Consider the following 27,322-nt stretch of genomic DNA (forward strand, 5'->3'; position numbering starts at 1 on the left):
AGGGGAATAACATACATGGACTCTGAATTCCTCCCATGTAGCTCATTTACAAGAGTACCTCAGCTTGCTAAGAATTTGCCTCTTATTGGCCATTAGAACACTTACTAGAATATTTATTAGTTATTAACACAAAAAGTGTGTTTGCATGTGTATGTATGTACACTGAAAGAAACACAGCTCTCTAGCCTTCTTATTGTAGGGCTATTATCAATTGAAGTGTGCTATATGTGGATTTAAAAAAATCCCTAAATCCAAGAATGAATTGAGCTGAGACACAGGAGTAGAGGGCCGATTGGCTGACGGGGGTGAAAGTGGAGAGAGCCACACTGCTAACGTACCTTGTGTTTCTGAGATGCAGAGACACAATCCATGAATAAATCAAGCTGCAAAGCTGCTTATGCCTAACACTGTGGCTGCATCCGTTTGCTAGGCTGCCATACAAAGTACCATAGATTGGGTGCTTAAACAACAAAAATTTATTTTCTCACAGTTCTGGAAGCTGAAGGTCTGAGGGCAAGGGGTAACTAGGGTTGCTTTCTTCTGAGGCCTCCCTCCTTGGCGTATAGATGGCTGCCTTCTCCCTGTGTCTTCACATGGCCTTCACTGTGTGTGTCTGTGTCCTTATCTCCTCTTCCAATAAGGACATATTATATGATAAGGACATAGCAGTTGTATGGAAATAGGGTCCACCCCAGTGATTTCATTTTAACTTTCCTTTTTCCTCTTTAAAGATTCCAACTCCAAATACACTTGTTCTGAGATAGTGAGAGGAAGAACTTTAACATACAGATTTAGGGTGAGGGGCACAATTCAACCCATAAATAGTGGCATTCCCCAAGGGGACAGTCATCCTAACAGCATTCCAGCTAAGCTACAGCTAAATTCACGCTGGGCAGTAGCTTTCTTTGGCCTGGACTATCTTTACACACTATTGTGAAATGCTTTATTATATAGCTGTTAAATAAAGTTTGTTGCTTTCATGCCAGAAGTGGCTATATTCCAGGAATGAATGAAATGTTTCCTGGGGCTTTCTGTAATGAGAGAGGGAGAGAAAAGAAAATTGGAGACATTAGTATTGTCAATTACCATTATAAGGTATTTAGGAGTGCAAGATTTAATCTTATTTGTAAGTTTCATTTTCATGGAAAGAATTTATCTATTAACGTAAATTTATATTCCTTCTGATTTAATTACACTAGAAGGGACTTGAACTCTTCAGAATATAGAGGAGAGGGTCAAAATAGAATTGGTTTGCAAAACAGTCACACGAGATTCTCTTGCTAAGATCCACGGTATTTTCCTTGGCTAGCTGAGCACTTTTCTCCCTGGAAAGTAAATAGCAAACAGCTATCTATGAAATGGGTCAGAGCAAATATATTTGGTTCAGTAGCAGGATAAATAGATCATAGACTGACTAAAATAGTACAAAACAAAACAAATATCTAAGCCACACAGATCCAACCTGAAGGCTTTCAAAGGCAAACAAACAAACAAAACATTTAACGTATTCATGACTACTTCATATTTCAATAAAAGGTATGTTTCCTAGAGCTTTATTCTCACAAAAAAATATATGACCAGGGTACCAACCAACCAACCCAAATCCATAAGCCTGACAGAATTTTTACAAACTCTGATATCCCATAATGTCATAGACCAGAGAAGTGGTCTAGAGGTTCTGGAGCCCTCCAAGCCATAGAGAACATAATGGACCGATTGTTTCCTCAAGAAATAGGAAGAAAATACAAGAGGTTGATAACCAAGTCTGACATTCCAGATAATTATGAGTATTCTTTAATAACTAGGAAAGAATTTGAAGAAATACATGGACTGAATGTATAGAGAAAGAAAATATTCAACTTATAAAGCAAAACAAACAAAATCCATCACTTCCACCAAAAGTGAAACAAAATAATTTTTTATTTTGTGTTTGCAAAGACTGAGAAATTTAACTACAGTTGACCCTTGAATAAGTAGAGGTTAGGGGTGGCAACCCCCTGCAGAATTGAAAATCCATGTGTAACTTTGGACTCCCCAGAAACTTTACTAAATAGCCTACTGCTGACTGGAAATCCAATAACATAAACAGTATATTAACACATATTTTGTGTTATATGTATTATATAGTGTACTCTTACAATACAGTCACCTACAGAAAAGAAAATGTTTTTTTCAAATTGTCTCAAATCTCTAAAAATTTTTCCAATACATTTATTTATTGAAAAAAAAGATCCATGTATAACTGGGCCCACTCAGTTCAAACTTGTATTGTTCAAGGGTCAACTGTTACCTTTAGTATCACCTTCCAAGGTCTTTGGATTTCTCCATTGTATTTCAATTGTTTCAGTTCCTTAGCAAAACCTGCTATCATTACAACTGCCAACTGGGATCCAGAATTCTAGAGTTCAGATAGAAATTAGGATTTTCTTTCCTTGAAATTTCTTTGGTTTTGATGATATTACTCTATCTTGGCTTTTCTTCCACCTCTCTAATTGATTTTTCTTCATCTTCTCTGCAGTCTCTTCTTTCCATGTCCATCCTCAGATAGTGGTGGTTCAGTCCTTTATGTTCTTCTCACTCTTTTGAGTGATCTTATACACTCCCATGTCAGCTGCTGTCTTTGTGCTGATGACTCCCAGTGCACTCCTCTCTTCTGAACCACAGCCCGTCAAGACAACTTTCTAATATCCATGCCCACCTTGATACTCTATAAATACTTTATGCTCAAAACTGACCATCCCAGACTGAAGTTTTCACTGTCACCAACTGTGGTAGCCAGCCACAAGGTGACCCCCTCAGATCCCTGCCTCTTGGCTTTTATGACCTTGTATATCCCTTCCCACATCAGGTAGGGCTGACCTGTGTAACCAAAAGAACACTGTGGAAATGATGAAGCATGCCTTCCAAGGCTTAGTTGTGAAAGACATTGTGACTTCTTTCTTGCTCTTTCTTGGATCATCTGCCCTAGCAGAAGCCTGCTGCTACCTAAGGAAGATACTGAACCACCCTGTGGAGAGGACTGTGTAGTGTGGGAGATGCCACCCACCAACAAACAGTACTAACTTGCCAGGCCAGTGAGTCAGTCAGACTGGAAGCAGATCTTCAGCCCCAGTCATGCCTTCAGATGACTGCAGCCCCACCCAATATATAACCTCATGAGCTTACCCTTATGAGAGGTCCTGACTCAGAACCATCTAGCTAAGCCACACTCAAACCTTGCACCACAGAGACTATGTGAAATAATAAACTTTTCTTGTTGTTTTGGGCCACTAAATGTGGGGGTCATGAAACAAATATATTCCAATATCACAACATAACCTAAAACTCCTCCTGTGTTTTCCTTCCTTAGACATGTGCACCACAACCTAATTTCAACAACTCATGCAAGAAATTGAGGACCTTGTTTAAGGTAGTGTTGATAAATGTGGCAAGACATGAATGGACTAAATAGACAGTAGGGAAATATTTGATAAAATTGATGATAGGAGGTGGGGAGTTAGTGATAGAAATTTAAGATGAGAAGCTTGTTCACTTGGTTTTATGTTTTACTTACTGAGTCCATTTCCAAGAGGAATGAAAGAAAACTCCAGCCAAATAACTTTAAATGAGCTAGGTCTTCTTTCATAAACCTGTTTGTAAAATTTCTTCATAGGAATCAGGTTTTAAATATCATGACTGAAGAGAGAAAATAGCAAGAGGAGGTCACCTTCAAGGTAGACTGACAATAATCTTTCATGCTTTCATATTTCTATTTATACTCTTGAAATGTCCCTTATATGCATTATCTCATTTGCTGTTTACAACATTTTCTATTTGCTCAGGCAATTTTTGTCCAAATATAAGCAGTGAGAAAAAAATTAGATTGTATTACAGCTAGTGGATTTTTTTTTTTTTGAAACTGTGATAGAAGACCCAAGTCAAACCTGCTTAAGCTAAAACAAGATTTTATTAGTAAAAGTCCAGGTAGAGCTTGAGGTCAGTGTGATTCAGTCCTCAACAAGGCTGCCAGGATCCATTTCCTGGCTCTGCTTCATTTCTTCCTCTTGCCTTTAGGCTCCTAGCATAAGAACACCCAACACTCAGATTACTAGAACTAGAGCAAGTCTCTTCAGGCAGCTTCTAGAGAAATCCTGAGATTCACTCTGATTGGCTGTCCACCCCTGAATCATCCACGTAATGCAGGGAAACACGAAATGCTGATGAGCCAGGCTTTTGTTCGCCTGCTTCACTCCTGGAGCTGAGAAGGGATCACCTCCATGTTGAAGCTCATGGGCTATGACTGGAATCTCTGGTAGCTCTCAGAGGAAAATCAGAGCAGGGTTATCAAAGCAGGCAGCTCAGGGCATTAGACCAAAAGCCAGTAACTGTGCAATAGAAATATTTTATGTAAAACCTGAAAGCATATACCCATCATGTAGTCATTACCAAGAAAGTTGTTCGGTCTAAGTGCAAAAATTGAAGTAGAGAAAGGGCCTAAGCTAGAATTAGAACCCAGGGAGCCTCAGTATTATATTTATGCCACTGCTTATTGCTACTGTGAAGGTGGGAAGTCATCTGTCTCACAGGCTGCAGGTAGTGGATGGTTGCTCCCCCATCTTCACTCCCATCCACCTTCTCATTTCATGGCTGAGCTGAATCATCTTGTTTTGTAAATGCTGACTGTGGAGGTCATGGCCATACCCACATACTGCAATCTCTGAGCCTCCTGTGACTGCAAAGATCCCTGCGACTTGCAGAACAGAAGGAAAGTTGGAGGTGGGGAGGGAGTTGGCTCCAGTGAATCAGGCAGCAACCTGGAAAAAAGGGACACCTCTGTCAGAGGCAGAAGATGGGGATGGATGGCTGGGCACTGGATATACTGTGCATACTTTGTTAGTGCTGCGACCACTTCTGTTCTGGAATCCAGTGGAAGGGGACTTTCCTCTAGGCCCACAGTGAGGACCACAGTGTCAAGTGGGGCGATTGCAGCAGAGTTGTGGCAAAAACTCTGAAGTACTGTGGGAAAGTGTGTTTCCGAGGAGGGGCCAAAGTGAGTCTTCATAAGCAAAGTGCTGGAAAAATGTGAGTAAGAGGTGGATGAAACAGTCAAGGCATGATCACTTAGTCATAGAGTCATAAGGATTCTACTAAGAGTCCTTAAAAAGTTGGCCAGTAAATGCCCTGGCTCAGATAGGTCAGCTTTGAAGCCATACTAAATGCCCACTCTTCAATACTATGTTTAAATGCATTTGGAAAGGAAGATCCCTAATCTGGAAATGTGTTCTTATGTTGAAGCACTCTTTCAGTTAAAAATTCTTTCTCATGTATTACTATACTCCATTTTTGTTTTTAAAGAGAGATAAATAATTTGAATATAAGACATGAATTGAAGTACCAATTTTTCATGACTGATCTCATGTTTTGTTATGGTGCCCTGATGTTTATATCTAAAAAGCAGAAATGATAAGTAACCACCTTTATAGGAACATAAGGAAGATGAGGAGATGCAATATAAAAATATACTGAACCGAAAGACAAAAAGCACTATTTAAACAAGTGTATTGTTTTAACACAAATTATTACTAATATGATAGCTGTAGTACTAAGTCTATGCAGAAAGAAGAGAATAGAGTAATTTCTAGTTTGGGCAAAAATGTACACTTGAATGAAGAAAAAGCTGAGTTAGTGACATTTAGCTATCACTTGATTTTCCGTTTGTTATGAGAAAACAATTGAGAATTTCTATCTTTTGCAGAGCGTGTGGGTGTGTATATACTCTACAAAGAATAAGCAATATTTTGCATTCAACGCCCAAACTGGAAATCAACCTGACTTCAAGTTCTGTTCATTAATTTTCATCCCTTTCTAACAATAGCCCCTAGATATGTTAAAACCAATCTTTTACTGTCTAATTTGGGGGCATTTTCTGCTATGGCTGGTCATAAATCTCAAAAGGAATACTACTCACTTCTTGTAAGAATCGATGGTGATTCCTAGGTGGGAGCATACAGTCATGTATCATACCCACGAGGATTATGTCTCTCCCAGTAGAGATGCTCATATAGAAGTCTGGCAGCTTTTGTAGTCGCCAGCAGTTTCATGGTCACTGTCCGAAGCAGAAAGGGCGCATCATCAAATTCTTCCTTCTAATGCAATCTTGTCTTCCTGGAATTTGTAATATTTTTCTAACACAGACAGGGAATATTTTTTTGAGAGTGCACAGTCATGTTAAAGTAAATACCCTGGAGAAATACTTTCAATTAAAATCCAGAAGGTTTAAAAATCCAGGCTAGGAAGGATTTCCCTGACCTACAAAACCTAATAAGATTTTTCTTTCCTGTTTTCTCCCTCCTCACCCCCTCTACATGTATGGAGCCGTCCTGCTTTCTTACCTGGTGGCCCCATTTAGCTCTGCCCTCTGGACATTCAAGCCAGAAAATGGCTTTAAAGAATGTTTTGAAAAAACTTGACATACTGATCTACTCTCAAACTCGATTTTTCTTTAAGCTGGAAAAGAGAAAGAAACCACGAAAACAAAGCAATAATAAAAATATTTTAGTCAAGTAAGAAAAATCTGACCAGAATAGTAGAATTTGTGGCGATTAAGGGAATTAAAATAAGAAAAACTTAGAAAGCAGGAATTTTGAGGCCTGAAGGGAGGGCAGGATGCAGGCAGCAGGTGTAGAGGTGCAGCAGAGAGACTGCGGTTAGAGTGGCTGTCTTCTCTGGGGTGGGGTTGAGGAGCAGTCATTTAGTCTCTCTTGGTTTCATCCACAAAGTGGGATATGGATGCCTAGGTTGCAGAATTTCTTAGTATTGCACATAGTATAATATGTGAAATACCTATACAGTCTGAGTACATAGGTACTCAGTTCTTTACTTAACATTGTAAAAAATTAAATGCCTGGGTATGAGGGAAAAAATACTCTCTTTTTTGTGTTCTTATTAGGAGTATGGTTAAAAGTATAGTTGACCTTGAACAACATGGGTTTGAACTATGTGGGTCCACTTATATGCAGTTTTTTTGTCAATAAATGTATTGGAAAATTTTTAGTAGATTTGCCACAATCTGAAAAAGCCTGTAGACAAACCATGTAGCTTATAAATATAGGGAAAAATTGAAGAAAAACTTAGGTGTGTCATGAATGCATAAAATATATGGAGTACTATTTTATTTTTTCATTTATTATGTAAAATCAACAGTAGGCTATTAGTATTTAAGTTTTTGGGGAATCTAAAGTTATGCATGGATTTTCTACTGCACAGGATGAGTGTCCCTAACCCCCAAACCCTTTACCCCTGTTGTTCAAGGGTCAACTGGGTAGCTGTTCAGCTGAAATTAATAAAACGTAAAGGTTAGAATGAAGAAGTAGACATGTGGAGAATGAAATGAATTCAAGGGGTCAACAGTGTCCGTTAGAGATCATTAGAAGGCAGTGCTGGGAGGAGGGTGGGGCAGGAGGCGCGCCTAGGGTGAACAGTAAGATGCGCTGACCCCACACTGCACAGCACCGAGCGTGCGCACCTCCTTAAAGTTTATCCTGAGGTGCCTCTCCTGCCCTACCCTGGTCCCTGTGCCGTTCAGAGGACATCCTGCCTGGCTCACTGGCAGCAGTACCTGGCCCTCTCCTCAGTGCTTTCTTTCACACTTAAAATAGCTGGAGACACAACAGCTAGTGTAGTCAGACTTCTTTGGCTTCCTAAAGAATTCTAAAAGAGGTCATTACAGGATGCACCAATTGAAGGGAACAGAGGTGTGTTTAAGATTATAAATTTTAACTACAGAGATGATCTCATGTTCCATTGTCAAAGAAGTACACAGAGGGACTTACTAAAATTTCCACCGTTAAGGGTAACAAGTTATGAGCTCATTCTCTCACACCAGAGCCTTAGTATAAATGCTAAGAATATATAAGCAGGATCTCTTTTATTGGCTTGTCAAGAACAACATTGGAGGCTGGAAGACACCAGTCACCTTCAAGAATGAGTAACAAAGGGTAATTTGATGGGAGTTGGCAGACAGCCTCCAATATACCTATTTTTCTTAGACTGTTTTCTTAGATTATTTTTCTGTTTTCAAAATGTCCGTAAAGGTATGATATTTCATTATTCAATTCAGGCAACCCCATTCTCCATCTAAGTCATTTGTCAATGTAGCTTGATAATAACTAGCACTTTTACTCTGGATTAATTGGCATAATTTGATAAAATCATATAAAACCAGTTTTTTGAGAAGGGTAATATATCAGGAATGTGTTTGGCACTTAGGTAACAGAAAACCTAAGTGCAAGGACTTTAAGCACAGGGTTATTTTCCTGATATGACAAGACGAAGAGTTAGGCAGTTCCTAATGTTGGCTCGGTGCCTTTCCTCTTGGTCTTTCCCTCACAATGCCAATAAGCCCAGGCAGCCCAGCCATTGCGGCAGGATATAAGGCAGAATGGAGGGACAATGGAAGGACAGCACACTGGCTGTTTCCTTCCACGAGGAAGGCAAAAACTTCCCCCCAAACCCATACCTCTCCCATGCTTTGGGTTGAATTATGCCCCCACTTCTGCCCCCCAAAATGATATAGTGGGGTATTAACCTCCAGCACTTCAAAATGTGACCTTATTTGGAGAGAGGATCATTGCAGACTAATCAAGATACAATAGAGTCATAAGGTATGCCCTAACCCCAACTGACTAGTGTCTTTATGAAAAAAGGGAATTTGGACACAGATGTGCCCCTGGCATATGCAGACAGAATGCCATGTGAACAGAAGGACAGCCATTTACAAGCCAAGGAGAACTGCTTGGAACAGGTCTTTCCTTCATAGCCCTCAGAAGGAACTGAGCTTGGGAACATCTTGATTTCAGACTTCCTGCCTCCAGAGCTGTGAGATGATGTTGCTGTTGGTTAAGCCATCCAACTGGTGGTGCTTTGTCATGGCAGCCCTAGCAAATGAATGCCTCCCACTGAACTTCTACTTACATCTTACAGGCCACAACTGTGCCCCTGGCCACCCCTGACTATGAGAAAGGCTGGGCAAGGGTATATGTAGCTGAACATATCCCAACCAAAGCATTAGGATTCTGGTAGCAAATTTAAAGAGGAGATTGGGCACTGAATGGATAACCAAGAGCACCTTCCACAGGGGAGAGAGTGTTTATGCTTGATAAGTGGTGCTGGGATGGGGAACACTCTCACCAGCACTGCTGAGAGACTTGAAATAATACTTGGGACGTATAGTTGGGAAGTGGAAATAAGACAAGGGGTCTGGATACCCACACTGACATTGCCACTGGTTGCTTTATGTTTTTGTTCAAGTTGCTTTACCTCTAAACCCTAGGTTTTTTATCTGAAAAAATGGGAATAATAAAATAATAATAATCTATGCTCTGTGCAAAGGCTTAGTTATGAGGCTCAAGTAAAATAGCACATATGAAAGTACCTTTGAACATATGATAGTCTATTCAGAGGTAAAAAAGATAATTAAGGAGAAAAATGTCAGCTTCTATGTCCTGGAAATGAAGGAAAGTTGAGACAAAATAGACTCTCTTAAAAGTTAGAGGATGAAAGGGGAGCAGCAGTTCTTATAAATCTAATTCTTAGCAAGACGAAGGCACCAAGTGATGAAGCAGAAGTAACACCACAGGAACAGACCCATTATCTCAGAGGAAATAGGAGTCTAGTAGGGGGGTGTGGCCAGACAGAAGTGGCTCTAGGCTTCAGGAAGACATGTATAAAATTCATAAAAAGAGGTCATGAGCCCTTGGCCTGTAACAATGCTTCTCAAACTTTATGTGCACACAGATCACCTGGGGATTTTGTTAAAATGTATATTGTGGTCCAATAGGTCTCAGGTGTGGCTTGCCATTCTGCAGATCTAGTAAGCTCTTAGGTATTGTCAGTGCCACTGGTCTAAGGACCACACTGAGTAGCAAGGTCTACATCACTGAAAGGAAAACTGAACTCAAGAGAGATAGGAACTTTTCAAAATTGAAATTCTGACAACATATTGGTGAATGACTCTACTAAGGGAAAAATGTAAAGAATTGAACAGATTCTGCTCTGTCTTGGGGGGTGTCTTCAATAAGTTCAGCTTCTAAAAGAATGTGTAAAAGTTGGAAGGGAAGATACATAACCAAGGACAATTTCAAATAAATGATGTAGACTTACCCAGAAGGCATTAGAACAGATGAATATATTATTTTAAAAAATATAAATTTAAAAAGTAATGTTAAGGGCACCCAAGAGAGACTCATGGCCAAGTACTGTAAGTTTCCTTACCACAGTCTTTTTGGGGGCTCACTAAAATCCCCTCCTGGGTCATAGATTATATTTTGATTCTTTACATCATTTCTTCTAGAGTTAATTATTAAAGCAATGACCTGAGTGGACCCAAAAAGGGAAGCCACAGTCTCCAGGAACCAGCATCTATGCCCCAGGATGGAGTCAGGCCCAAAGAGCACAATATCCTTGTTTGAGGGATGACTTAGACAGAGGCAAAGGGATTGTGGACATGGTTTATCTAAGCAAAGCAGCCAATAAAACTTTTCATGGTAAACTTGTGGACAAGATGACAAGATATAGAATGTTACTAATCAGGCCATTTATAGGTCCCCCAAAGGGAGCCCAGATTGGAGGATCATCTTTAAAAGGGTTCAGCATTCTAGTCTAGTTTGTATAAACTGCCCTCAGGGATTTGAAGGGGCAAAGCATAGGGTAGTGACTAAGCATGCAAGCTTTGAGTTTAGATCACCTAGCCTATTACTTGGGAGCTATGTGGTCCAGGGATGGTTACTTAACCTTTCTGTGCCTTAGTTGTTTTTTTTTATATGTAGAATGGGTATGCAATTAGTACCTAACTCAGTGTTGTTGTTGTGAGTATGAAATAATAGCTGTAAAACACTCAGAACAGTGTGTAGCACATAGGAAGCTTCATACATGTTAGCTATTACTATAAGAACTATCCAATTTATAGGTGACATGGTACTGAGAAGGATAGCAAATGTGTTAGATTATAAAATCAAGAGCCCAAAAAGATTTTCGAGAGAAACAAAACTTGAGCTGAGTATAACAAATTTTTCTAGTGAGTAACCACATACTCACTATCTAGAGTCTACCATTAACATTCTACTATACTTCGTGCTTTATTATATGTCTGTCTATATATCATCTTTAAGTAGTTCAAAATGTATTTTAAAAACTTTATGGTGATATTGTCTTTAACTCACAGGCTATTTAATAGTGTATTTCCTAATTTCCAAACACATGGGGACTTTACAGCTATGTTTTTGTTAATGATTTCTGGCTTAATTCCCATTATGGTAAAATAATCTACTCTGTACAGCTTCATTCTTGGAATTTGCTGAGACTTGTATATGGCTCAATATATGGTCTGTCTTGGTAAATGTTCCACAGTCAGTTGAAAATATGTTTTCTATAGGCTTTAAGTGCCATGTTCTCTATTTGGCAAGTAGGTAGATATCTGGTTTCTCAAATCTTTTATATCTTTTCTGTCACTTTCTGTTCTATCAGTTACCAAGAAAAAATAAACTTCAGTATTATTGTAGATTTTCAGTTCCTTCTTTAGTTCTTCTAGTTTATCATTTTGAGTCTATATTAGTAGATTTAGAAGTATTATACCTTTGTGGTAGACTATTATAAAAATTTCTTTTATGTCTAATTTGTTTATTAATGTAAAGTCTAATTTGTCTGATATTCTTAGCACAAAGCAAGCCTTGTTTGATTATATTTGCATGATTTACCTTTTTATTACTTTCACTCACAATCATTCTTTTTCCTGATGTTTAATAAGTATCTCTTATAAACTGCATACACATTTCAGATTGAAATTTAAAATTATCAACATTACACCATTTCTGATCTACAAAAAATGGAAATTTCATTACACTTGAGTTTTGTTTTTTATTTATTCTGATATCTTTTAACTGGACATTTTACTCTGTTGGCAATTATTGAAATAACTGATATATTTGGGTTTAAATCTACCATCTCACTATTTTTTTCTATTTGTGCTACTTATCCTACCTCTTTTTCTCTCTTTTCCTAGATTAATAATTTTATTCCTACCCCTTTATTATCTTATTTAATATTCTTAAACTATTCCTTTAATGGTTACTTTAGAAATTATATTCCTCTTTGATTTGCTAAAGTCTAACACACATTAGTACTTTTTACATGTCCTGGGACAATGCAAGGGTATTAGAATGTTTTGACTTCATTTTCTTCCCTACTATTTTAATTCCATATCACCTAAAACCTTATAGACCTTGTAATTGCTGTTTTATAGAAACAATATCTACATTCACTCCCACCCCAAATCTCTACACCTTCATCTCCATTATCCTTCTGACTGAAGAAGTCTCCTTAGTATTAACTTAGAGTGGATCTGCCCCCAACAATTTTGAAGGTTTCCAAAACTTTCACTAGATATGGAAATCTTAGCTGCAATTATTTCTTTCAACACTTTGCCTATGTCATTCCATCATCTTCTGCTTCCAGTGTTTCTGCTGAGAATAAATTCTGTCTTATTTTGTATTCTTGAAAGTAAAATGTCTTTTATCTAAATGCTTTTCAGATTTTCTGTTTGGTTGTCAACAATTTTTCTGTGAATTGCTTAGAAATATTTTGGTGTTTTTACCCATCTTGAGTATCTATAGCTCTTTGTAGTCCATGGCTTTTGATATCTTTTGTTCAATTTTGAAAAATTCTCAGGGAGTAGTCAGGGGAACATTTATCCAGTACCAGCTAGGCCACCTTTGCTGGAAGCTGTATCACCCAATGGTATTTTTTAAGTTCTTGCAAATATACAGCTAAGGCTGGGAATATTGAGTTTAAGAATGCTCACGGCCAGAAGCAATGCTGAATCTCACTTTCATTTAGATTTTAGCCCAATAATTCCTTATTATCTTGTTAGGTCATCATTGCTTATGGCCTAGCATTTTGGTTGTTTTTACATGGAGGGAGTCTCTCCCAATAATCTAAGTCTCCCATATTACCCATGTTATTTTTTATTTAAATCTCTCTTTTTTTTAACATTTCAGTTTCAGAAGAGGAAAGTCACCTCTCATTTATCCTTATAGCTCCAGCCCCCAACCTAGTGCTTGACAGAATAAGTGCTCAGTAATTGCTGAGTAAGTGAAATTAAGTGGAATTAAACAAGACTACCTGGGCACATCTTAGTGGGGCCACCAGAACTGAAAAATATGAAACTTATTTTTCCTAGTTTAAAAGCCAAATGATTAAGTTCACAGAGGTGAGATTCTGTGCTCTAGGGGTTCACAAGGCAAGTTTACAAGGAACTAATTCATAAATAACAACATAGCTTGATCAGTGTTTAATGGGGGACACAGCTGGAATGATAATGGATACCTATTATATTTCTTCTTCCCTTATCCTTCGGTATTAGACTTCTATCTTTTATTTAACACTAATAGTTTTCTGTATTATCATTCCTGTGTTTTTATTGTCTTTATTCATACTTCCTCTCTGGTGGTAGAAGATAATAAACAAGCATGTAAATAAATAAAAATCAATAATGTGTTTACAAATGATGATCTTGTATAAGTTAAGTCCACTCAGAAGACCAAATTATAGATCAGAAGGTTGCTATGGTAAAGACAGACCAGAGAGGAGAAATTCAAGGTTGCCAAATACTTACTTTCAAGTTACTAATGTGGCTCTCTTTCTATTTGGTTTAAATGATCTGTAAAGATCATTTAGCATCAGGACATCCTTTACCCCAAGACAGTCTGAAAGAAACTCAAATTTAACAAATTCTTATTCTCCAGTTTTCTTTTTGCTAAAATTGTTACTAGTTCCCAGAAAAGTCTGTTATTACATCACTATGTGAAATGTTACAATATTCAAGATTACAGTCTCTTAAACAAATGTAACAGCAGCTGTTTCCTGATAAGACGGCGAAGTAGCTGATTTTATTTTTTTTTAGTGTTATCTCTAATTACTCTGTGAAGTGGGTTCTTTGACAATGTGTTTCATATACTTTATGCAGATTTTGGTCAATTTAATTACATAGGTTTTTGCTAGGAGCCTTAAATCTTCTATTTTCTTTCAATCACATTTGACACCATTTGAGGTAATACAATTTCCTCCCATTTAGGCCAGACCTAACGGAAGCCAGCACAAAAAATACAGTGTCCAAATAATATTGGAGAAAGACTAATATTATTTTTAAATCTCACTAAAATATTTTGTATGATCTTCTTAAGTTGGTTTTAAAAAAGTTTATGTGTACCACAACAGATACTGAATTTTCTATAAAGTGATCAGACAACATGTTCCCTAAGAATGTATAATCTCAAAAGGGCAATGAAGCACATAAAATTGTGGAAAGGATGAGAACACTCAGGAAGATTTCAACACAGACATCTCTTGAAGATCAAGAATAAATATTGCAGAAAAGCAAAGGATAGGTTAATGTGTGGCACAGAGAAAGAGCTAGGAAGAATTTCACATTTAGATAAATTGGGTGGAGGGAGTGAGCTTCTCTGAGTTATGTTGCCTTTTGACCTTCACCAAGAGTTTTCCCAAATGACCAACACTGAAAGCAAAGGAGGAAAAGAGCTTGTCATATGTGGGGCCTCGCTTGAGAGAGGCTGAAATGAAATGACCTGTGTAAAACATGACCAATTAGCTTAGAACAGTCTTTGAGCTTTGCAAAGCCTTAGGGAGAGCTGAGAGCTGGGAGAAGGTTGTGAAGCCTTCTGAATTTTTCCTCCCATTTAGAATGCAGAAACGGAAGGTTAGGGTATTTGCCTTGCTTACTTCTGAGAAAGGCAGTAACCAGTATTAGAAGCTGTGACTCAGCTAACTCTTCTAATCATTTAAATAAGCATCCTTCGGTTAAGAAAATTCAGTGAAATTCAAATGAGCAACCAGTCAGCAAAACATTGCTGCTGACATTATTAATCTTCCAAACTACCCAGATCTATCACACACATAAAAACTCATCATAGAGCACTTGTGGAATAGGTATCTCTCTCACTTAAAGGAATGGTCACTGTCAGCAAAGTTTGCTGCACAGAGCCTTTCTATCAAATCAATCTTATTTTCCCATTGATTTCCATTAGAAAATCTGAGATGCATTCTGCTGTTAAATCCCATTAAGTGTGTACCAAACCCTTTGGAAATGACATGTTTAAAAGAAAAATGATAATATTCAATAAAACATTGACAGTAATTGAATACATTAATAGCAATGCTGTGCAGTATGCAACATGTCACAACAAAAAATGCTCAGGATGAAACATAACACAGTCCTACTAACTGTCTTACACACTGTAAAGGGTAATAATCCCTAAAACCTTAAATTTAATTTTTCAGTAGCTTCACAATTGTTTTGACATATCTATCATTACATAGCCAAAGGAATTGTTCTTTTTATTATTTCAAAATATTTTCTCATTTTTCTATTGGCTTCTTTCCCAAAATCTTTGTCCAAAACCTCTGAATAGCTTACAATGCTATTCTTAGATGGAGAAAAGTAGCCAGATGGGCTCAGTCATGGTGGTTTATCCCAGTGCCTGCTGGGATTTCCCCACCATTGGAGAGAGTGGGCATCTCCTGGAAGGAATGTTCTAGAGGGAAACAGTTGGGTCTATTAAGGTTAGACTACTTCAAATGCCTTTTCTAACTTCCAAGATACAGTACTAGTATCTGACATTGGTAATGGTCTGTGTTTACTGTTCTATTTTGAAACTATGCACTTTGCATAATATATGTCAAATGACCAGATGTTTTGCATAATATATGTTGAGTGACTGAATTTAGACAACGATTTTGATTTTTCTTCTTCATTAGAGGATATTGACATGTCAGAGTACTGGTAGTCCAAGCTGGAAAAGTGACTATATATAACAATTTCCATAGGAGTTATGCACCAAAGGTCATAATGGTATTCAAGTCCAACATTCTAAGGCTTGGGTAGGACATTCCTGACAGTGAAGGAATGAATTCTGCTGAATTCTTGAATTCCTTACCTTTTTATCATTATGGTAAGTCAATTTTTGTTAAGCAATAGACTGCCTGAATCAAAGCAACATGCCCATCACCAGCAATACACCCCAAGTACCCCTTTTAGCCCCTTTTGCAAAATCCATTTCAGTGCAAATTTTAACATTCAGGGTTGGCTTTAACATTTTATTAAGAATCTATTAAATACATTTAATAAATTGTTTATTAAAAATAAAACGTTTTTATTAAACTATAACATACTCACAGACTTCTGAGAGTCAGTGGCAAGATTGGATGTTTTCTGGACATCAGCAGGTTACCTGCGAAGAGTTTTTGGTTAATTCACCAAACGCACGATTTTTTTTTTCCCACCATGTCCAAAAATCTCAGCATGTCAGTCTCAAAATTGACCACACCCAGGGCAGTCAGACCCATGGTAACTAAACTCTCAAGGAACACAAATATAACGAAAATGTCTTTGTATTAACAACAACCAGAACTGTCACAATGACTACCAAGCTCCTGTAGTTGTAACCAGCATATTCTTTCCCTGCAAACAGAACAAGTGGGAAGCCAAATAAGAGCAGAAAGTGAGTACAGAATGAAACCCAAGAGATGTGTATTCTCGAGGAAATTTTTATCCAGGACATGAAAAGCCTGATGAAGTTGCCTTCTTTTTTTTTTTAAGTCATGCAACAACTCTCTGGTTCTATGTATGTATGTATGTATGTAATTTATTGTATGTATGGTCACAAACATTTCTTCCAGATTCACATCTTGTCTCTCATAGTTTTGTTTACCTCTCTGACACTTGCTTTCTGTACCACTGAAGCATTCTCCCCAAATCCACACTTTCCTCCACTACAGTAAGATTGTGAAAGGAAGTAAGTCGTTAGTATATGCAAGTATTTATTAATGATATGGTCACTTATAAATTAGACACCCATTCAAACATCTCTTTTAAACACTTAGATCTCCTCCACATCCCCAAAGGTGGTAAACATTTACAAGACAATGCAAATGCATTCAATTCTATTGCAAAAATTGCAAAAGGTGTAAGGTTTCACAATGTCAATGAAAGTGAGCTTGTTAAGGCAACTGGCAAATGAGGATCTACAGAGTTAAACAAATGAAGGTAAAATCAACAGGAATGATGACTATACTGATGCTTCAAAAGAGAAGAGAATAGTTTAAATATCAAATAATTAATTGAGACCCTTGGGAAAACTGATGCAGTCCTCAAACATGTTTACAAAAATGATCCTCTTTTTGATTATGGTATAAAAGTCAACCATGAAATAAAGCATGCTGTAAGGCACTTCACATTTTGTAGAAAAAAATAAGCCAACAGTAATCTTCTTGGTTTATTACTTACTAATTCTATAATCAGCGAATAGTTGTACTTACAACATAAATTTTGTTCAATATAAGATAGAATATATGTATTTTAATAACGCTGAGTTTTATTTTCAAATAAAGTCTCCAGCAAACCTTTTTTCACTAGTTGATCTGAAATTTGGTCCGTTTTAAGCAGATTTACTTTAAGGAGGCTTCAGTGCTAATCACACAGTGCTAATAAGGATTTCCTGGACTGATGAAGCAGAATTTTTCTAGTAGTAATAATCTTGATTGTGTGTATTTATATGTTAAATTTTTACTATTTTGTTCATAAAATATCCTTATTTCTTTGTTCTTCAGGGGTGAGTTATTATTTATTTACTCTTAGGTGTTTCCTATAGGATCACTTCCAAGGGTGGTATCATGAAAAGGTAATATTGGTGTCTCTCCTAAAGCAACACATGTACAGGACAGAGTCTTCGGTGTCAGCCTGGAGTCACATCGATATTTGAATCTGCTTCTTCTACCTCTTATGGTAGACATATGATAATGGGCAAATTATGTGGTCTCTCTGAACTTTGGTATCCGTATCTGTGAAAATGGAGCAATAATAGCTCCCTCAGAAGACTGTGGTGAAGATCAGATGAAAACATGTGTAAAAATGCCAGGTACAGAGAAGGCATTCAGTATGTGGTAGGTAGAGCAGTGCTCTTTATTTCTGATTTGACTGCCAAAATTCCCTTGTGATCTTAATTTGTTGATTATTTTGTACATTCAGATTCTTTGCATGTGTTTTGCAATGTGAACCTTGGGTGTATAAAAAGTGGCTAAATACATGCAATATTGAAAATGTGCCTTTAGGAGCACCTTATTGCATTAAATTTGAATTATATTCTATAAAGCTTTGGGAAAAAGTCATAATGATGTTTTCAGGGTTTACACTGTAAAATTTTGTTGAGTTATTCTTTAAGTTGGATGGCTGATAGCTGCATGGGGAAACCCTCATTGGTAGCCCCCTTTTTCACACTCACACATTTCTGTAAACAAATCTTGACTTAAAACCAAAACAAACAAAAAAACTCACAATCTTTCACTGCACAGAGAACCCTGTGTAGAATATAGGTCTTGAAAGTCAGTCAGATACTTCTGAATCTGCTCAGCTGCTTCCTAATTGTGTGACCTTGAGGAACTCTATTTTTAAGCCTGGGTATCTTCATTAATAAAATTGGAGATAATAAAAACTCCTATTTGGGTTGTCATGAAATGAGACATTGCATATAAAATGCTCATGTGCCCATACAGCCCAGTACATTGAAAATGCTTAATATAGTAACTATTATTTGTAAAATTTTCAAACTTAAAACAGGCTATGACATATTTTGATTAAAAATGGTAATAGTGTAACAAAAATAAAGATAATGTTCACCCAGTCTTAAACATCAGATTTTATATTTTGGTCTTGATTTGCCTTTTGCCTTTTGAATATCCAAATTGTAAGTTCCTTTCCTTCCTCTATTACTCATGAAGGTGTTTCTGCCCCAGTACTTTTCAATGGCCTTCTCCCCACCCTAACACACAATAGGAACAGCATTTGGGACCTTATTACAAATTGATGAGGGACTTCTACTTCCCCTCCTTTTCCCAAACTCTGGTATGTCCCCCCATGGGTCTTATTAGTTCAGATATTATTTATTTTTACTCAGCTAAAGTCAGGGGATAATGATGGTGAACATTTAGTATTCACCTAATGGCACCAGATTCTATTCTCAGTGAGTTACAAACATTATTTTGATTCTTCGTAACAACCAGGCAAAATAGGTATGACTCTTCTTATTTTTGAAATGGGAAGACAGAGGGTCTGAACCAGTAAGTTGCTCAAAGTCACACAGCTAGTAAATGGCAGCACCAATAACCCATAAGGATCAAGTCAATGCATTAATGGGATGTGATAGCTCTAAGTTGTTTTCTACTTGTGGAAAAGGCCCATCTGGCCTTTCAAGGGAGGCCTTCTCACATAGGTGCTAACACATGTGTGTTAGAATATCACCTTATTCATGTATGACTTTTAACCAGTTTATACCACTTATCCCCTAGCACATGACTATACTCATACAACGGACGCTGTCGATGTGACCAACAGAATTCCAGACATCAAAAAGTAAATGAACTACTTTCCTCAATCCCCATAATTCCTGTTTAATCTCCCTTGGCAAACACTGAATTTCAAATTGAATTGGTTCTATATAGCAGAATCTTTCACATACTATGATGTGGAGTCCCACGGTCAGGAGGAAAAACTGAGAAGGGCCATGAAGGTGGACTTGTTTCTTTCCTTAGTAGAAGTTTCTCATCTCTGAATAAATAATGAATTCTGCAATGATTCCAAAAGTGGAAGTTCAGCTCACTACATTCTGGGGAAGCTTGAGCCACATTAACTATTTAAGGCCAAGCAAACAGCTGGGCAATCCTAACAACGTGCTTTGAGCAGGGTTTTCATCTGAAAGACAACAGGATCTCTATGTATCTTCTGAGGTCTGTTCTAGAACACCAGCCTTGCCGCCTCCCGCCAGCGCTGCTCAGCAGACCCCTCTCCAGAAGCCACATGGGGAGCCTCCGTTTAAGCCCCCTGGCAAGCTGCCGGCTCCCGCTGACGCCCCACGTCTACCCGGGGTCCCGCTATTGTAACACACACCCAAACGAAACGGCCCCTCCCAGTCAACTTTAGCGGGTAGTCTGACTCCCGCCCGGGGTCAGAAGGAAAGTGGGGGCGGGCGGCGCGCACGCCGGCGCTCGCGGGGCGGGGCGGGGCGGGACAGCGCGCGGGGCGGGGGACGGGCCGCTTCCTCGGTGCCGCCGCGCTTTGTTCTGCTCCATTGTGTGGGGCTTCCTCCGCTGGCGCTCCGTCTCTGCACCCTGTGGGGAATTCGCGAAGAGGCTTTTGGTGCCTTTTTCTGTGGCTATTTTTTTAGTACGGGAGGACTTCCTCGCCCTCGAGCTTAGCCCCCTTGCTTAGGAGGGAGGCGGAGTGGGCAGTGTCCCCCCACCCCAGCCCGCCCGACGGCTTTTCCGTCGGTCTCCCGTCCCGCTCTCCTCCAGGAGGCATCCTAACCCGGCCTCTGGACTTTCACCTCCTGGCCGGCCGCGCCAATGCCAGAAGGGCGGCACGCGACCCCTGCCCTCGAGGTCCGCAGGCTCCGGGCGCCCGGGGCTCCGCCAGGTACCAAAGCGACAGCCGGAAGCCGGCCCACGGCTCGACCCCGGCCGCCTCAGCGTTCGGGGAGCCGGGGCGACTGTAGCTGCGGCCCTCCCCGGCCCTCGCGCTCACCAGCCGCCGCGCGGTCGCCTCAGCGCCCTTATATACCCCTCTAAAAATAGCTCGCCTCGTACCGCCTTGTAAGGCAGCAGGGAGATCTGAAACGCACCAATCCTCGCTCGCAGCCAGGGCCAAGGCCCGCCCCAGGCCTCGCTCCGCGCTCCCCATTGGTCCTCAGTGACTTCATGAGCCCCCTGTTTACCTTACATGGTCACACGCGGTCTAATGGCCGCCCTCCTCCGAGATCCCACGGCTGCGCGGAGAGGCGGGCGGAGGGAGGGAGTTTGGGGAGGGGGAAGAGCAGGAGGAGGAGAAAAGGAGGAGGGGGGGAGAGACTACAAACTAGCGAGGATGCGGTGGGGGTTGGCGAGGGAAGGGAAGGGGGGGGAGGGAAGCGATCGCGAGAAAAAAAAATGCAACCTCCCAAAATAAAGAGCAAAGATTGCATTAGGAGCGAACAGCGCTGCAGAAATAGATGGCAGCTTCGTGTCAGTGAGTTTGCATCCCCCTTCCTGATCCACGAGCTGGAGTGATTAGAGCCCTGGAAGGGAATTGTTACTCCCGTGGAGAAGTCCCCTTTTCCGGGCAGCCGTCTGCACTTGTACACGCTGGATGCCTCTCTCCATCCACCCCACTCACTCTTTCCTCTCTCACCTCCTTTCTCCCTCTCTCCTGCATTGATTTTTTTTTCCTTTTTAGTTGACTGAAACAAAACAAAACAAAAGGGCCACTGGATGTCTGCCTTCTTGGGGGGTGAGCCAGACAGACTGACAAACAAACAGACCCAACTGTGTTCGGGGGAGGGTTTCTCCTCCCGTTTTGCCCGGCAGCAGCAGCATGGACGTGTTGGCTAGTTATAGTATATTCCAGGAGCTACAACTTGTCCACGACACCGGCTACTTCTCAGCTTTGCCATCCCTGGAGGAGACCTGGCAGCAGGTGAATGATTTAAATTACTTGTGTAAATCGTGTGGTGGCGGCGGAGACGCAGGGGCTGCGTTGGTGTGGGCTCGGGGTTGAATTTTTTGTTGTTTTATTTTTTCACCCTTTCTGGCGTGTTTGTTCTTTAAAATGTTTTCGGAAACAGTCATCTGCGCTTACCTCTCCACCCACCCGCTAACCCCTTGGTGTGCCGAGCTGAGCAGCCGGCCGAGCTGCGTGCGTTTCAGTCACCAGCACACATCCTTGCGCACACGTTGTCGGGCTCCCTGTCCGAACTTCTGGGGTTCAGAGGAGCCGGGTGGGAAGGGATTCGGGGGCTTTAGGAGCCATCGCTGACAGGACAGCGCGCCCCTACATGCACAAGCTCTACCTACTTGCTTCCTTAAACCAGGTTCAGCTCTTTCAACTGGTGCTGACGACCGTCTGATGGGGGGTGGAGGGGGCCGGAGCAAAGTGGAGTGTTTTCCCAGTAATTAGCGAGTGTCAATAAAGAATGGGAACTTGATTTTGAGATTAGAACGTGGGGCAGGAGGGAGAGGAGCCCAGTGACAAAAGGTATTCAAGGATATCCAGGAGGAGGACAGGAAGATGGATCTCTCCGAGGCTGACTGTGCCTTGTAGCTTTCCCCAAGTGCAGTGTCTCCAGAAAGAAAACACCCTCTGTGTGTGTCCTTGTTTCTTTTTTGTTTGGAGGTCCCTCTCCAGTTAGACAGCACAACTTCGGACAAAGGGTGGTGTGTGCTTCCTTGCCTCTGACTTTGTCTTAGAGGACTAGTTAAGGAACTCCTAGGATGCTGAAGGGCACCGATGCCAAGTTGGCTAGGCATCCCAGTGAGGGCGAAGTGGGGCTAGTGACAAGTTCACTGAGCTTTGTGAAGTGGAATAAAGAAAGTGCTCCTCAGTGGAAAGTGCTAGATCTGCTGTGGAAACAGTGGTTTTCTCAGCAAGGATTAGATGCTGCTGAGGGGACATTCTGCAGGAAAGATGGTGGGTTGGGGGCAGGGGAGACGGTGTTCTTCAAAAATTCCACAGTGTGCACCATGGAACATCCAAGAAGAAAGTCGGAATTTGCACATCGGAAGTGTGAACTTGCACAGTCCGTCTTGGAGAAACCTGCTTGCCCTTGGGAAGGACTGTGCGAGTCTTGGTGTGTGGCTGCTCATGTAACTTCTCCACTCTGTGACAGTAGCTTGTTAAGGCTAATAAACGGCTGAATTCTTTCTGCCAGGATCCAAAGCAGGATTTGCCAGCTTGAGGCTGGGATGTAACAGTTCTGCTTTAGTGAGCAAGGTCTGGCTTTTGGTATAAGGAGCTGTGTGGCAAAGCCGATCCTGACTGTACCTTTGTTAAACTAGTTGCTGTTTTTCCCTGATTAGAGGCTGTGAGTTTTCCTCCCGGTGTCCGGTTCTGGTGTCTCTGTGTCCACACATACATTCCTGCCCAAAGATACTGACGGATATGTTTGACTTTATTTCTGAGTGCACACACAGTTCACGTTTTTCAGCGTGAGGCATTTATTCAGTGCATCCTTCCCTCCGTCTTTGACAAGACTATCTCATGACCTGTCTCACTAGATCTTTTTCCTCCTTTTATTTTGCATGCTAATTAAACCAAAATGTTGCCAGAATTTCATTTTCTGAAATAGCCTTCATTTCACTGTCAGCCCACTGGTGTCCAATCGGTTGCGTATTAACAACTGTCTAGACAGGTTAGGGGAGGGAATCTGTAGATTTAGTCAGCCTGCCCAAGGCAGTCCTTATTTTTGACTAGCTGTTGAGCAGTGTTAGAGGGAAGAAAGTTGGCTTTATTTGTTGCAGCGTTCCCTCCTGATGAATCACCCAACTTTGTTTTGGTTCAAGTTCTCAAAGTAGTAAAGCCTGATTTGGGAGAAGGCCTCTGCAGAGGAAACCTGCTTTTCTAGATCTGGTTAGAAAGTCTAGATATGGAAAGAGACATCATTGGTCTGATAATTAGGGAATGTGTTAGATCTATTGTTTCCTCAGAAGCCTTCTCTCTTCTTTCCCCTCCTCTCCTGACTCCTCTCCATTAACCCTCTTCAAGGAACCTCTAGCTTAGTTTCTATTTGCTGGCCAAGGAATTTTCACTCCCTGGCACCTCCCTCCTCATTTCTTGCCTTAACCCTCTCCTATTGCCAATCACTCTCACCTTAAAACCCTTTGCCAAGCTATTTCAGAGGCATGCTCATAGCCCATACTGAAATGTAACTTGTGGGGAAGTACTCCTCAACAAGATATCCCTCCAAGGAGCTTTCTGCCTTGGATGCTATAGTAACAACTGCTCTGTATAAAGGTGACAGACTCTTAAGTTCATACTGATAACAAAACCTCCAATGTACATCTATTCCTTCCTCCACCTACCTGCCTCCATTATAGCTTCTGAGTGTAAGGAGGGGGATGGTTGTATGAAACTGTTGGTTCCAAATCAACCATCAGATGATTTCACTTGAGACTCCTTTGCTCCAAGAGGCTCAAGAAGGTTGCTATAAAGAATCCCAGCCAGGAGGAAGTTTCTGGATGCTTTGGGATAATCAGATTTTAGAAGTCAAGTGAAGAGCAATTACTAGATTTCTTCTGAAAGTGAATGGTATACCTGGCCTTGAGGAGATGAGCAAAATACAGATATTCCAATAATTATAGAGAAAGAGTGGTTTGGATCATAAAACCAAGAACATCTGTGAATTTGAAAATTGAGGAAGGACTATTTGGGGATTCTGTTTTAAACTATGGTTTGGGATAATTGCCCTGCTTTAATACTCAGTGAGCCTGTGATGGCCTGCCTGACATGGGGGTCCTCATTTTGACACTGGTTTTCAGGCAGTGATATCTTAGCTACTTATAGCCCTAGCTCTGAAAATCATTGCTGGTGTAATTTTTAAAATCCAGATGGACATCCTGCATTAACAGCTCTCCATTCCTGGGCTCTGACTGCATACTTAAGCCCTTGGCCCAAGTAACATCATCTCTGCCTGTCATATAACTGTAAATTACACTGTGCTTATGTGGTCTATTATTTTATGGAATTCAGCTGACACACAATTCTTAAAGACTACCAGCCTTAAGTTCTTTGGAAACTTGCAGGAAATTTTCCAAGAGCTGTCTGAGTAAAAGTAGGAAAAAGTCAAAGGTAGGACAGAAGTTGGTATAGCTTATAGGATACCACTTAATGATGAATAAAGGAAAACCCGTTCATGAGTTTTGCTGCTAAAAGAAATCATGATTTTTTCTGGACTAGCTGCCGACTTGGAAATAAAAGGATTTAATACAATACTCTTGATTGAAGCTACAAAGACTTTTAGAATATGAATATATTCTTTATACCTAGTCTGCTATTTCACGAATGCAGATCAACTAATGATGTTGTAAGTCTCATTTGCACTTAGCTTTGCTACATGCAGTTGAGGAGCATGGTATGTTTACTTGAAAAAACTCTTATGGAATTATGCTTATTATTAATGCTGATTCATAATTGGCAGATGGGGTCAGCTTCAGGCCTCTCTTTTGCTCAGAGGAAAATTTTCCACTGCTACTGGAAACAAATAAATAAATCATAGAACATTCCTCCCTCCTCCCCCATTCCCCCATTGTTTTAAACTAATGGCATACTTGGCTACTGTAAGAACTGAAGTGTCCCCATAACACTGCAATTTTCATCTTGGTTTCAGGCACCCTGAAACACTTTTTACGAGGGACTTCAGTATGAGGCATCTCTAGGGAACAACCTACAAAAATGGTTGCCTTCCAAGAACAGCCTCGTGGTAAAAGGGATGGGATTCGTTCTGTGAGCTACATTGCTTATTCCTCTTGCCTTTGCTTTGCCTTCTACAGGCCTGAGCAACCAGGTGCTGTCTCAGCCAGAAAGACAAAGCAAACTGTAGGGTCCCTGCATCTGCAGGTTTGTCTCTGTCCCCAATTTGCAGAAAACCTTGTCATGAATTAGAATTTCTTGGCAACAGCACCACCCAGGGAAATTTGTAGACACAAAGGAGCCTTGCTAACCACACTGAAAGGATAAAATAGCTGTTTTTTTTTTGTTGTTGGTATGTGATTTGTGTGCTCTTCAGTTACCATAAATCTTTTTTTTTTTAATTTAAAACTGACTTGGTAGATGATAAAAAAAATTAGAACTGCCCCTGTTATTCAGATTTGTTTGTAAGGATGCAATTGCTAAATAAATGTAGCTTTCCAAATGAAAGCACATGTGAATGCAATCACACACTTAGCCTTTCTTTAATTAATTTCCATGTTCTTTTTAATAGTTATATCTCTGTGTAGATTTAGAGACTCTCAAACATTATCGTTCAGTCTACCTGTTTGCAGTTCGGTATTTTAAAGTGGGTGAATGTTACAATGCAGGTATTTTTACTACATCTGTGTTTAGTGGGGGGATAAGGGAAGTGGTGACTTCTTTGTTCTCCATGAAACTCCCACCCTCACTCCCTATACCCTGAGGGGAATGTGATGTTGGGGTCCAATCCATTTAAAGGGCAGAACAGAAGATGCACTCTGACAGCCTCACCCTGAAATGATTTATATATGGTTATGTCAGAGACCTTCAGTGCTCAAATGTGGGTTCTTGCTCTCCCCCAGCCCATTCTAAATATAAATGCCAGTGGGGGCTATTTGCCTCTCCACTTAAGTGGGATTAGCTTAAAGAGGGTCCTAGTGGGACTTTTAGTAGCCGTTCTCTTAAAAATCTTCAGATTCTTCTCCCTTCAGAGAATTCCTGTATTTTAATTTTTTGAGAATAAAGAGGCATTGCAGTCTTTTTAAATTAGTCTGTGCCTATTGGGGAAAGAAGAATACAGTTTACTCTAGCCAGTCCCAACTTACCTCTGCAGTTTGTAGTAGCAGGCAAGTGGTTTTTATCACCTATGCTCTACCCTGTGACTGGCGAACACTGAGAACGCCTCTGTGATTCCAGTTCACTCACTGTATGGGTTGACATCTATGTTGGAATTCGGATTTGCTGAAAGTTTAGGACAGCTCCCCAACTCAACCTGAGTGATGGCAGAAGTGTAAAGGGTGCAGATTTAGTCTGCCTACTAATAAATCTCTTTGTTTTCCCAAATCAGCTGAGTACTTGCTTAGCATAAACAGGTGGAAACATACTAACTCAAATTGCCAAATGTTACGAATTACGGTGATTAAGAAGCTTTACAACTATTCATTGTGTTAAAGCCAGTGTAACAAGTATGGCATCTAATCATTAATGGTACATACAACATGGACAGGTTAAAAAACACTCCTCCACCCAATTACATTTCGTACTCAGTTTAGAATATCCACACGGGACACTGTCCTTATTCAGTTTGGTTTAAGAGTCCCAGAAATAAATATTACCATCAGTAGGACATTTACCTAAGATTGATCCTGCTCTTCCCTCTTTCCCTTCTTTGCTTTAATTTTCTGCTGCTAATTGGGAGGATTATTTCTACTGTCTTGAGTCCTTTTTGTTTTCCTCTCGGTGTTTTGTGTGACCCTGAGAACTTGGTCCTGCCAAGGGTATTATGTACATTGCACTCTCCATTAGAGCCACTTTAAGCCTCCCTGTCCACCACACATGTGATGTATAGATGTTATGGCTAAGGGGCAGCAGCAGCTTTGGACTCTGGGTCCATTATCAGCCTGCTTGAGGTGTGAACGATTTCTGATTTCATTGTGTACCATTCCAGATTGAGCTAGTAGATGTACTCTGTCATACCTTGTGGGGTTTTCTTTGTTTATATTAAAATATGGAAAATGTTTCATA

General features: G+C 40.2%; 1 protein-coding gene and 1 long non-coding RNA gene across 13 annotated transcripts in view; one reads left to right on the forward strand and one right to left on the reverse strand.

Annotated features, from left to right (window-relative positions):
• Positions 1 to 384: 384 nt before the first annotated feature.
• LOC108396159 (uncharacterized) lies at positions 385 to 20,649 on the reverse strand. Of its 10 annotated transcripts, none has more exons than XR_012123577.1 (5): positions 19,991 to 20,649; positions 19,563 to 19,669; positions 16,226 to 16,280; positions 5,948 to 6,164; positions 3,928 to 4,793 (listed from the first exon to the last, which is right to left on the reverse strand). It is a non-coding gene; the product is annotated as an uncharacterized lncRNA (long non-coding RNA). The 10 variants fall into 10 exon arrangements; XR_012123573.1 differs by adding an exon at positions 13,649 to 13,739 and having other exon boundaries at positions 5,948 to 6,085; positions 19,563 to 20,649; XR_012123569.1 differs by adding an exon at positions 13,649 to 13,739 and having other exon boundaries at positions 19,563 to 20,649.
• Positions 20,650 to 20,986: 337 nt separating this feature from the next.
• The window catches only part of KLF7 (KLF transcription factor 7), an 85,306-nt gene continuing 78,970 nt past the window's right edge, over positions 20,987 to 27,322 (forward strand). The window contains exon 1 of one of the 3 annotated variants that reach the window (XM_073218228.1): positions 20,987 to 21,550. In XM_073218228.1, coding sequence (XP_073074329.1) covers positions 21,449 to 21,550 — 102 coding nt within the window. In that variant the 5' untranslated portion in view covers positions 20,987 to 21,448. The remainder of the gene's footprint in view (positions 21,551 to 27,322) is intronic. The other 2 variants (XM_017658895.3, XM_017658894.3) reach the window with 2 other exon arrangements.

This window comes from Manis javanica, chromosome 12 (assembly GCF_040802235.1).
Source record: "Manis javanica isolate MJ-LG chromosome 12, MJ_LKY, whole genome shotgun sequence".
NCBI classification, from domain to species: domain Eukaryota; kingdom Metazoa; phylum Chordata; class Mammalia; order Pholidota; family Manidae; genus Manis; species Manis javanica.